General features: G+C 32.2%; 7 protein-coding genes across 7 annotated transcripts; 3 read left to right on the top strand and 4 right to left on the bottom strand.

The window, feature by feature from the left end:
- Positions 1-124: 124 nt before the first annotated feature.
- On the bottom strand, positions 125-1,586 carry cubi_03567 (splicing factor SRP40; the record flags this gene model as incomplete). The annotated part of the gene is made up of 2 exons (XM_029020580.1): positions 125-1,338; positions 1,562-1,586. 2 exons carry the CDS (start codon positions 1,584-1,586, stop codon positions 125-127), a joined length of 1,239 nt encoding a protein of 412 aa, XP_028875024.1.
- A 401-nt stretch (positions 1,587-1,987) lies between these two features.
- cubi_03566 (uncharacterized protein) lies at positions 1,988-3,772 on the top strand (the record flags this gene model as incomplete). The annotated part of the gene is made up of 1 exon (XM_029020579.1): positions 1,988-3,772. The coding sequence occupies one exon, from the start codon at positions 1,988-1,990 to the stop codon at positions 3,770-3,772; it is 1,785 nt and encodes a 594-aa protein (XP_028875023.1).
- A 2-nt stretch (positions 3,773-3,774) lies between these two features.
- cubi_03565 (oocyst wall protein 4) lies at positions 3,775-6,447 on the bottom strand (the record flags this gene model as incomplete). The annotated part of the gene is made up of 1 exon (XM_029020578.1): positions 3,775-6,447. One exon carries the CDS (start codon positions 6,445-6,447, stop codon positions 3,775-3,777), a length of 2,673 nt encoding a protein of 890 aa, XP_028875022.1.
- A 179-nt stretch (positions 6,448-6,626) lies between these two features.
- Positions 6,627-7,592, bottom strand: cubi_03564 (PWI domain-containing protein; the record flags this gene model as incomplete). The annotated part of the gene is made up of 1 exon (XM_029020577.1): positions 6,627-7,592. The coding sequence occupies one exon, from the start codon at positions 7,590-7,592 to the stop codon at positions 6,627-6,629; it is 966 nt and encodes a 321-aa protein (XP_028875021.1).
- A 375-nt stretch (positions 7,593-7,967) lies between these two features.
- cubi_03563 (translation initiation factor EIF-1a) lies at positions 7,968-8,399 on the top strand (the record flags this gene model as incomplete). The annotated part of the gene is made up of 1 exon (XM_029020576.1): positions 7,968-8,399. One exon carries the CDS (start codon positions 7,968-7,970, stop codon positions 8,397-8,399), a length of 432 nt encoding a protein of 143 aa, XP_028875020.1.
- Positions 8,400-8,729: 330 nt separating this feature from the next.
- On the top strand, positions 8,730-10,676 carry cubi_03562 (phenylalanyl-tRNA synthetase beta subunit; the record flags this gene model as incomplete). Its single annotated transcript, XM_029020575.1, has 1 exon — positions 8,730-10,676. The coding sequence occupies one exon, from the start codon at positions 8,730-8,732 to the stop codon at positions 10,674-10,676; it is 1,947 nt and encodes a 648-aa protein (XP_028875019.1).
- A 501-nt stretch (positions 10,677-11,177) lies between these two features.
- On the bottom strand, positions 11,178-12,299 carry cubi_03561 (uncharacterized protein; the record flags this gene model as incomplete). The annotated part of the gene is made up of 1 exon (XM_029020574.1): positions 11,178-12,299. The coding sequence occupies one exon, from the start codon at positions 12,297-12,299 to the stop codon at positions 11,178-11,180; it is 1,122 nt and encodes a 373-aa protein (XP_028875018.1).
- Between the last annotated feature and the right edge of the window lie 354 nt (positions 12,300-12,653).

Here is a 12,653-nt window from a genome sequence, read left to right as displayed (position 1 = left end):
CATTTTTGAAATAAAAGTTAACATTTGTTTACACCCTGAAAGCTCCAAGGGAATAACAAGAAATAAATAACTGTTGCCAGTTGCTTCTCAATGTATCGTCTACTGGTAATTAATGTAATAGAAATTAATATGCAACGTTTTGACGGTTACCGGCTGGAACTCCACTAGATAAATATCCACCTGACGGTCTAGAACCTGGTGGATCCCTATCATCTCTTAAATAATAAGAGCTAGAGTATTGATCGTTTGTAGATCTACGGTCACGCTCTCTATCACGGTCTCGATCGCGTTCACGATCACGGTCATCATCCCTGTAATAGCCTCTAACAGAGTTTCCATAATGACCACTTCTTTGTACATTCATACCACTATTTCCACCAATAGGCCCAACTCCTACTCCACTTCTGGATGGGCTCCTCCTGTCAAATGGAACAGTTCTTCCTGGATACCTGTCATCAAAACGCTCAGACCCATGCATGTATCTTTCTCTAGGGTCATCATACGGAGGTGGAGGGTATCTCTCTGCTGGATATCCACCTCTTATTTCATCTCTCCTATAATAATCTTCCCTTGGTGGTGGAATACGGTCATCATACCCTCGACGATAACGGTCATCAGGGTAGTGATGGGAGCGCTCACGTCGGTCATATGGATCGCGTCTGGGAGACCTACTGCGCACTCTAAACCTTGGTGGTGAAGGGTATCTTCCACGAACTCTACCTCCTGTACTATAGGGCCCTGATGTGAACGGAGGTGGGGACCTTCTCTTCGTGCCATATCCATTTGCGGCTGCAAGTTCACGATCTAGTTGACCAACATCTTCCTCAACACGGATCGACTTTCCCAAAAACGGAAGATTTGGTATTTCTTCTAATGCTCTCTTCATCTCCTCGACAGTTAGATACTCCACAACTCCAACTTTCTGTCCTTGATAATGGAAAACTGCTGAATAATTTACTTCGCCTATTTGCCTGCCATAGTCCTTGAGATCTCTCCACGAAGCGTTATCATCCAGGTTGAAAACGCATACACGAAAATGTTTTCTAGGAGGACCCCGGCCATCAGAAGGCAAGGGCCGATTATATTGAGGTTTGTTAGCAACATTAGTCTCTTTATTTCTAACCATTGGATCATGAGGCTGAACAGCTATAACCTGCCCTCCGAATTCAACCCCATCCAATTCACGATGAGCTGCTTCTGCTTGTGTCTCATCTTCATATTCAATAAAACAAAATCTTTGTTTGAGCTCCAATTTCTTTATTTCACCAACTTTTGAAAAAAAATCTTTTAAATCCTGTTCAGCATAGCCCGGTGGTAAGTTTCCGACAAAAACCTTGCCTAAATCATTCAAATTAATAAAGTCAATAAAAGAAAGATGTAGTAATAGAATTACTGTGAAGACATTCAATATGAACGTGTATAAGTACACTTTCGGAAAAAGTTGCATATCGGCAATCTCATTCCATTCAATTTGACTCAATCGGAGGAAATCAGATTACAAAAAATTGATGCCTTCTGTTTTATCATTCATATTACTCACATCCTTTATCTTTAAACTTACGAGGATTAGCAGACAACGGGTCCATTTTCTCTCGTCACAGAGACAGAACAGAGAAAATCATTAATGTGTAACAATTTCTTATAATAATATACGACAAAATTCGCATACAATTCCAGCTAATTTGTATTAAGATAGATTTTACACAACTTCTTTTCAAGCTGTTATTCAAGAAGTGCGAGTACGCTTTCGTCTCTATACAAGTGTTAATTATGGCGACCGTCTCATATATAGACAAGACACCCTACATACCGGTATTTTACTTATAACTAAACCAAATCCCAAAATGACATGTGGAGTTTGAACATAATAATACCTGATATTATGCACTGATTTTATTGTGTAAATTTTTTCCAATAAGTTATTATTCACTATTGCTTTTATTTCTAAATTTTATTACTAACTGAGTGTGTATTAATTTGCTATCAAATGCGAAGCTTATTGAACACATTTATTCAACATTTAAATGATGGTGAATGTGACATAAATGAGCTAATTTCTAATGGAACAATTGAGCAGTCCGCAAAGGGTTATTTTGTGGCTAGAGGGATGATAGAATATTTTCAAGAACAAGAAGTATTTATATCAAAGAATGATTTTGATAATGAGAAATTTCCACGCCATGGTATTACTGATGCATTTGATTATTCGGCCCAAAAATACAAAAATGACAAGGTTTATAACTCTAGAAGTCTATATAGATTTGTGCCAGTTCCATTTGAAAATCAATTGTATTGGGATAACAATCTTGAAGGCAGAACTAATCATATTGATTATTTTTCAGATATATACAAAAAGTTTGATGAATGCATAATAAAGATCTACGATTTTACAGTAGAATTGCCACAATACATTTGCTCAATTGAAGTTGAGTCCAGAGAAATTTTTTCTAAATACATAAATAGTTATGCAAATAAATCAAATATTAATAAACAAGGAAACAAAAACGATATAAAAATTAATGAACTTGTAGAAGTATTAACTACAGTTGAACTTGAAAATTTAAACAGTTCTGATTACATGTCTGGAATGGAAGAGAAATTGGATGGTAATAACTTAAAAACATTTATTTCAAATACTCAAAGAAGACTTGTGCTTCACGTGATTTCATTTAAACGTATATCAAATTATTCCCCTATTTTTTGCCCAGAGATAGGCTATGATGGGTTCCTCGGGGAATCTTATTCTCCACTGAAAACTTGTGAATTTCTTGGAAGATTAGTTGAAAATAAATATCCGAGCTTAAGTGGCATTCCAGAATTATATAATATTTCTGTTCAATACATTTCTAATGAAATATGTAATGGTAATAACTTATTATCCGAGTACATTTTGATGTGTATATGTAGTAGACAAAAGTTAAAATTTGAGGCAGATACTGAAAATACGCAAAATTGTATAACAAATCCACCTCAAATTGTGTTACATATAACTATGTGTAATAAGGAGTTTGTTGAAAAACTAAAATCATTTTTGTTAAACCATTTTCCAAGATTACTTTGGATAAATGCCAATACTTCAAACCTAAATTATGGACGTTTAACACCATATTTTGATTCTGAGAATGACTGTTTTGTTACAGGAACTCTTCAAATTCCACTTTTAAGAAATTTAATTGTTTTGGATGAAACTTCCCTTGAAGAAGGAGAATTATCTGAAAAAGGCTTAGAGAATATCTCAAATATCTCACTGCTGACTAATTATGGATATGTAAATTATGGTTTTACAAATTACAAAATTCCAATGAAAACCGAATCAAATTACATAATTCTAACTAGTAATAAGAAAAGCATTTTCACAAGTACAAGTAGTATTTCAATTTGTATGGACTCTAAAGATTTTGAAGCAAATACTGATTGTCTCAATCCTCAGAACAAATTTGGAATCGAGACTTCCCATTTCTCTAAATTTAACTTTTCATCTATCTTAAAGTTGTATATTTCGATTGTAGGTAGTTGTGTTGAGATGTTAGATTTTGATAAGCAAACACAAGATTATATTGTGGAGGAGTTTGTAAATATTAGGCAAAGATCAAATCTCAGCAGTTTGGTTCATGCAAGTACATTACATACTTGGATTATGCTAGCAAGGACCCAAGCTTTAATGAATGGTGAGGAAAAGCTTTCAAAGCATAGATTCGAGAAATTTTTTAGGTTGGAACTTGAAAGATTAGAAAATTTATCTAACAAAAGAAAAAATACTATCTTGAATTAATTTTATAAATTCAGATTTGTTCTAATATTTGTAATTGAATTTCTTAAGTTTTCATCTCGTTCTCTCACTTCATGGAGTTTTACTTCATAAATGCAAATTTGATTGGAATTGTCGTACCTATATTCTGGTGGGCAACTGGGTGTAGGTTTGATTGAATCACTTCTTTTGCAAAAAGTTCCTGTACTTTCTTTTACGATTGAATAACCCTTTATGCACGTAATTCTTGGCTGGGCAAATTCTTGAGATTGGCAATTTAATGTATCGGCTAACCACTCAAATCCTTCAGGGCAACTGACTTCCGCAGGCTCTCTCCTGTTACCAATGCAAACAGGGGCTCCAGTTTTATTAATCATTAGATTCATATATGCGGGGCATTCTATGTTCGGATTAATTTTTTCTTCATATAAACAAGTAGAGTCAATTTCATTAAAGGTATAGCCTTTTGTGCAAAAGAACTGCGGTGGCATTATTCTAGTTTCAATACACTTTTCATTTAGCAAAGTAGTCCCTTCAGGGCAATTTACAATCATTTTATATCTTTTCCCCCATCCAAAACAGACCATCCCTCTGACTTTTGAGCTTTTTATCACAATAGGGGTTGTTGAGCTCAAATAATCATATCTTTTTCTATGATTCCCATCCCCAATGTTCGTATGATCCCCGAACCCATTTCTATTCACATTCCTTTTGAACTCCATGTTTCTCTGTTCAGAAAATTCATCTAAGTTCTCGTAGGAAATCTGTTGTAAATTTCTTCCTAATGCCATATATGGAAGAACTGGTCCTCTTCCAGCAGCAGGCGGAGGAATTAAATCAGTTCTATAAGCGAATACTTCCTCCTTTAGCTCTAAAAACGGAGGGCATTGAAGCAAATAATCCTGATACCATTTAACACAATCATTCTTGTTTGTCTGATAATAATCTGATGGACAGTAATAAGAAGCAGGGATTCTTTTATCCAAAACACAATCATCCCCTCTTTGTTCATAGCCTTCTGGGCACATTATCAATGGCAATTGGGCATCCTTTACTTTACAAGAGCTAGAGGACTCATCATATTCAGTCCCTTCAGGACATTTTTGATGAGGAGGCTCTGACTTTTCATTTTCACAAGTTACAGTAGAGTTATTCAGAGTAAATCCTTCTGGGCAACTTGGTTCAGATTCACACTTCAACGAAGTTTTATTTAATATCGTTCCTTCTGGACAAACAAGCTCTTCTATTTCTTTTTTTATACACATACCTGTGACAATTTCTAATGTGTAACCTTTTGGACATTCAACCTCCGCAGGAAGTAACTTCTCTATTACACACATATTATCGCTATCAGGCTCAATCCCACCTTCACAAGTCTTCTTTGGTGTGAAAATATCCGAGTGTACACAAATCCCTTCTTTTGTAAGACTAAGCCCAGGTGGGCACTCTACCTTAGGGTTTGTAAACTGAAGTATTAAACAAATTACTTCATCTCCAATTAATGACTCATTAATTATTCCACCACTATTTTTTAAATCTCTACTTGAATCGTAAAGTGCTTGATAAAATGTGTCAGCCTGAGCAACATTGGACCCAATAGGTTTCTTATATTCACTTAATTGTTCCTGGATATTTGAAACATAAACATTTGAACCAGAATTGAAACTTTTTTTCTCCTGATTCGAAATATTAGATGGTGATTTAATTTGATCATTAGTATGGCCCAATCCGGAGTTAATAATTTTATCTTTGCTATTCAAGCCGTCATTTTCTAAATTTTTATAGTTTTGTTCATTCATATTGTTAAAAAATTTGTTTTGAGTTTCCAAATTATTTGTACTAACAGTCTTACCTGGAGATGGATTATTATTATTGTACCTATCTAGAGACCCCAATGTGGGTATTTCTTGTAAATATCTTAATTTATCATCTTGATTTCTTGTTATTCTGTTAAGCAACCCTTTAATATCGGTTAGGTCCCTAGATTTTACTGGAACTGCTCCTGGTGGGCATACTTCTAAAGGTTCTACAATAACTTTCGTAACACATGTCATTGTTGTTTGCTCCAATATAGTATTTGGAGGGCAGTTAAGTAAAGGTTTTGACTCAATAACTTGTTTGCAATTTGAATCGTTATCCAAGGAATAACCATCTGAACATTTTAATGTTGGGGGTTTTGATTCAATAACAATACATTCATTATCTTTTTGTATAGTACCTGAAGGACAATTTATTGACGGGTTTTCTATTATTTCTGTAGGGCAGTATGCATTGTTGTCGAATATTTTTGGTGATGCTCCATTTTTGCAGTTTAATTGCGCAGACACCAAGTTCTTCTTAATGCATTCTATGCTTAAGTTTGTTTTAAATACTTCAAATCCATCCGGACAGTCAATATTTGCAGGGATAATGTGAGAAAAAAGACAATTCCCGTCAACCAAGTCGTAGCCTTTTGGACATAACAATTTTGGAGAAACGGGGGGTTCAATTCTTGGCTGTACATGTAAACCTTTATCATGAACAAATGTTCTTCCATTTATTCCATTTGATGCTGAAGGTATTTGATTGTGATCATTCTGATTATTTGCACTAGAAATTAAAATTTTACCATGAGATGCCGAAATCCCAGGTTTTGTTTCTACATTTATACTTGAAGAATATATTGTAAGTAGAAAGATGAACCATCTAATCCAATACATGAGATAGTGTGAATGTCATAAATATGGAGTCCCCTAATATTTATATTATTGAAAATTAAGGAATTCAACTTTCTATCGAAAATTATTGTTCGAAATATAATAATTTTATCATCGAATTATTGAAGAAAAAATAAAGAAAAAATAATAACATATAAATTAGTACTCTCGAAATAAAGAAGTTAATTTGTTTTAATTGGTTTCTTTTTTATAAATTTTTCAATAGCACGAGCTCTAAGAATTTCTTCGGATTCTGATCTACAATTTTTAACTTCACTTTTTCGTTTAAGCACTTCTAATGCTTTCATTCTCAAATGATGTTCTTCAATTTTATTATTTGTTAGAATTGGGGACTCAAGCTCCCGATTGTCCAATGAACTCGTATTGGAAGAAAAAGTTTTTTCGATTTCAAAAGTTTTGCGTTTCCTTATATCTGATATCCTTTCGTTTGTTTCTCTGATTTTGTCAATATTTTTTTCTAAATGATTTATTTTATCAATACTAAAATTTTCCTCCGCTGTTGGGGTTTTCTCATATTTATACTCTTTGATACCATATGATTCATACGATTCTGGAGATAACGATCTGCTAAGAGATCTGACTCTTTTGTTTTCTTTTGAACGTCTTGGAGCTATTGTTGGAAATAATCTTGAACTTTCTTCTGGATTATACCTATTATATGTATAGTTTGCATTCCTTCTATAAATGCGAGTATATATAGCTCTTTCATTATTTTTTGATCTTTGCCTAATAAAATTATATTCATCATTATATAAATCATTGGAATGTTTAAAATTTCTTTTTAAATTCATATTTTTTTTTGAATTATGGTTTTTACTCGATTGAATTTGAGAAGAATTTTCATTGTTATTTTCAGACCTTAATATGTAATCCCACAGCTCAGTTACAAATTCAGTTGCTTTTTCACCTAGAAATCCTTCGATATTTTTAACAAGCTCATTTGGCGATATTTGTAATTCTTCTTCTGCTGCAGACTTTCTGATCTTATATTTAAGTTGGTTAATACAATAATCTATAAATATCTCGTCTTCTTTTCCAAGAATTTTTTCAGTTTTTGAAGATATCCATCTCCTTACTTTATACACTGGTATGCTATTAAAATTAATTTTTTGTTCAAATATTCCCATAATTTGGAATCTCTAAACATTTCCGAATGTTTGCGACCCCGTTATATTTTTTTTTTTTTTTGGCGTCAAAGTACCGTAAATTTATATAAATATTATTCTGATAATCAAAATAGTTATCGGTAATATTTTAAATAGGAATCATTGTATTTAATAAATATAAGAAATTAATATTTATTTATTATAAACAAAAATATAAAAATATTATATAAATTATTTCAGTTAAAATTTCGAATTCAATTTCATAATTAAATAAATAAATATTTAAATCAATCATTATTAGATTGATCAAATATTTATTGCATATATTTGTTAAAACATTACGTTGAGATAATAACATTTCTAATTTTTTAACTGTTTTTTTTTTCTTGAAAAATTATGCCAAAGAATAAAGGAAAAGGAGGAAAGAATCGAAGGAGAGGAAAAAATGATAGTGAGGGTGACAAGAGAGAGCTAGTATTTAAAGAGGAAGGACAAGAGTATGGACAAGTTCAGAGAATGTTGGGTAATGGGCGACTTGATGCATATTGCTTTGATGGGCAGAAACGTCTCTGCCATATTAGGGGCAAAATGAGAAAGAAGGTTTGGGTAAATCCTGGCGATATTGTATTAGTTTCTCTTAGAGACTTTCAAGATTCAAAAGGCGATATTATTCTTAAATATACCCCAGATGAAGCTAGAGCATTAAAATCTAAAGGTGAAATTCCCGAAACAACAAAGATCAATGAATCTGATATCTTCGAAGATGGGTATGATGAAGTCGGAATTGAGTTTGATGAAACAGAAGGAGTTGATATTGAAGACATTTAATTCTTGAATATAGATTATTATAATTTATTTGTCTAAAATTGCACTTATATAGAAATTTGAACTCTGAATAGGAGTTTAACGTTTTTTATTTAGGAAACACGAAAATTTTATTATTTTTTACATTTTTGCCTTAGTATTCGTCTTTGATACACTTTTAACAAGGTTAAAAGTTTGAGGGTATAGAACTCTAATAAGAAATCCCTAGTGAATATGATTATTGCAGATAACAAATCAAAAGTTAGTTACCTCAACTTTCATTTTATGTAAATTGTAAAGCGCCACTTTAATTTTATTACGTGTCTGAAGTTGTTAATTCACTATATTATAAAGATGCCCGTTGTATCAGTAAGTACAAGATTACTTTCTTCTCATTTAAACAAAGAAGTAACGAGTGAGTGGTTAGATGAGCTTTGTTTTAACTATGGTTTGGAGTTGGATTCTATAGAATTTGATGAGGAGCTAAAAGAGAATGTAGCAAAGATCGAGATTCCTGCGAATCGGCCTGATATTCTGTGCTTGGAAGGCCTTGTAATTGCACTGGGTTGTTTTATAGGTAGCTCGGAAATTCCCCTATTTAATTTGAAACCTAGAAAAAGTTATCAAAAGATGATTGTTAGACAAAATGTCGTCAAATTACGTCCTTTTATTTTATGTGCTGTATTAAGAGACCTCAGTTTCAATGAAGATATTTATAAAAGTTTTATTGATTACCAGGAGAAGTTACACAATAATATATGTAGGAAGAGATCTCTGGTTTCGATTGGTACACATGATCTTGACAAAATTGAAGGCCCATTTTATTATGACGCAAAACCACGTAATGAAATTCAGTTTGTACCTTTGATTGGAACAACAAAAGTTGATGGAAGTCAGTTATTAGATTTACTAAGTAAACATCAACAATTAAAAAAATATGTCCCACTGGTAGAAAACGAGATTTTACTGCCAGTTGTTACAGATAAAAATGGAATTGTATTATCCGTTCCTCCGCTAATCAACGGAAATCAGAGCAAAATTACCTTGGATACAAAAAATGTGTTTATTGAAGTAACTGCAACGGACTACAATAGAGCCTACATAGTTTTGAATCAAATTGTTTCTGCTTTCTCACTTTATAGTAAAAGTAAATTTGAAATCGAACCGGTTATTGTTGAATATGAACATTCTGTATATCCCCCATTTCCTCACAAATACCAGATTTTGTCAAACGGTAGTTATCAAATAATAACCCCAAATATCGAAAGGTTAGAATTTGTAATTAAGGCATCTGATGCATCCGATCTACTTGGTATCAAACCAATTTTGGATACAAATGTAACTCAAGGTTTGCTTCGCAAAATGATGATAGATTCGGAGATTATTAATAAAGAGGATGGGATTTTGAAGTGTTTTGTTCCAATTAATAGATCAGATATATTACATCCAGTTGATATAATTGAGGATATTGGAATTTCTTATGGGTTTAATAACATTCAGTTGAAAAAGTTGCGTTTTTGTGATCTTGATAAATTAAACTTAATGTCAGAACAAGTAAAACGCGAGCTCTCTCTTTTAGGAATTTCAGAAGCTTTAAACTGGGCTCTTTGCAAGCATTCTGATTGTTTTGAAAGTCTATTTAGAGAAGAGAATATTGGGTTGAAAAATTTACCAGAAAACGAGTCGCATTATAGCTTAAACTTTCCCTCAGTTGTAGTTAAAGATGCAAAAACGAGTGAATTTGAAATTCTAAGAACAACACTCATTCAATCTTTGTTAAAAACAATGGCTTCTAATAAAAGTTTACCACTTCCACAAAAAGTATTTGAAGTAGGCGATGTCGTCATTTTGGACGATAATACTCCATCAGGAGCTAGAAACGATAAAAGAGTTGCAATAGCATATTGTAATTCAAATGGTAGCGGGCTTGAAGAGATCCACGGGTTTCTTGACCAATTATTAAGCAAACTGGGCCTTGTTGCAAAATACTCACTTGATGAACCCAATGCAATACACCCGAATATTATTGGCATGTATTCTCTTTGCGAAGTTAATGATCCCACTTTTTTACCAACCAGAAGTGTTCAAATCAATATTCAAAAAGTGGTACTTAAAGATTGTTTCAAGAGTATTGACATTGAAAAAACAATGTTAAATAAGCAAATAGTTATTGGGATTATGGGCGTTATTCACCCCAAAGTGTTAAGCAACTTTTCTCTAACTCTTCCAACAAGTATGCTAGAGTTAAGGCTCGAACCCATTATGAAATGGTGGCCAGATACATTTTTCTACGATGAATAATAAAATTTGTTGGATTTGTTACTAAAAAAAATTAGATTATTAAACAATTAATTACAATATTTTCAAATTGTGAATTTTCAAGTATTCATTTAAGTTCCAAAAATTTGAATTATTTGGTACTCAATATTAAATACTAGCAATTAATCTCCTCATTTGGTAGCATATTACAAAAAATTTTATTTTAAATCTATATTCATTTTATCCATTGAAGTTCTTAAGTTATCTTTTAAATCAAATTATTAGCTTTTCATGTATTTTTCCCCTTATACATTTTAAACATCTATTAATTTGAGACAAATATCTTCTAAAGAAATATATCAGAGTAATCAATAGCTGAATGAATTTTTCCGCTTAAAAACATTAACTGTAAATAAAAAGTTAGATGATCATGAAATATATTTAATTATTTTCGATTCCTAAGTTTCATTCTTTCTAATTATCTAACTTCAGAATACAACAAATTACAACACATAAGTTTATGAATTTTGATAATACAATAAGTCAGTCTACTGCAAGAAATCCCATTTTTATATCTTGCTGAAGCTCTAGAAATTCTTTTTCACTAATGGGATCCATTTCTCTCGCGTTCCTCTTGGTATTAAAAATATGCCACTCAGACCGGTAGTGTTGTCTAAATGTGTTATGATCAATTAATTGAATATTACATTTTCGGCAGAAAAACTTATTTGATTTGGCGTCATTTATATTTTCTTCTATACTTGGATTCGAGAAAACCTGTTTTCCAGGCATTTTTGTATTATTTTCTTTAATATTTGCCTCTGTTCTGAGAAGCTTTTTATTACATGGTATTTCGGGTTCAATCAATGAGCCGAACAAAATTTCTTTTTTGCCAGAAGATTCAGATTGAATAACCTCCACATTATCAAAAGAAGAATTTTTATCCATGATTTTAACATTTGAGTCAAGCAAAAGTAATTTGCAGTCCAGTTGATCTATTTCTCGGTAATATCGTGGTTCACAAAGGAACGTAATAGTATAAATATTATTTTTTTCTTCAGAAGAAATAGAAGATACGTTAAATTCATTTAGCTTTTCAATTATATTTTGCTTATTCATAATATCTACTGACAACTTCAACATCATTTTAGCCCTCTCAATCTGGTCAGGAATACGTTTTTTTAAAACATCAAAAGCTTTTAATGCCTGTTCTTTAGTTGTCTTATTTAATGAAACAGAAAATCCAGATTTTTTGAGTTCAGATTCTATCATTTTTACTGATAATGGCAAGTTATTCTTTGGGTTAATTGTCATTTTACTAAGCATGTGACAAATATCGGTATACTGTTTATCAAGCATATAACTCCTTTCCGTTTCAGATACTTGAATTTCGCCTCTACTCAAAATAACTTTACAAATATGATCAATATTATTTGTTCCAAAAACAATATTTAGATCATCTGTCCTTGCGACTTGCCCCTTAGAGACATTTGTGAAAACCGACCTAATCTGTAAAACTTCATCAAGATCCCATTCAACTCCACTTCTCCAATTAAGAATTTTGTTTTTATAGCATGCAACTTCAAATCTTTTTCCATGCGACTTAAAACGAACAACTGCGACATTAGTCAATTTTATTTGGTTACTCGGTTGGAAAAGTGACATTTTTTATAATGAATATCAATGACTCCTTACCGCCATGCCTTTTTGTTGCGGTTGTCCAGTTGTGGCGTCAATAACTGAATTTCCACTCAAAAACCAATTTTTCCGATCACCATTATATCTGAAGCTTAGAATCCACTAGTTCTAAATTATTTGGCAGTAATTAAGGGGGCTTCTCCCAAATTAAATGTAGGTAGGTATCAAACCAAGCAGATACCAAAATCACTAATACTAATCTTACTTTTCAAGCTCCTTAAGTTTTCTAAAAAAAGATTTGATTTGAGACTTTAATGATAATAAAATAAAAATAACAAAGAATTAATAAACACGGGCTAACTTCAACCTCTTAGTCGATTA

Source organism: Cryptosporidium ubiquitum (genome assembly GCF_001865345.1).
Source record: "Cryptosporidium ubiquitum isolate 39726 chromosome Unknown contig_3, whole genome shotgun sequence".
Lineage (NCBI taxonomy): Eukaryota > Apicomplexa > Conoidasida > Eucoccidiorida > Cryptosporidiidae > Cryptosporidium > Cryptosporidium ubiquitum.
Note: the sequence above shows the minus strand (reverse complement) of the source record. Positions and strands in the feature narration are given on the sequence as shown.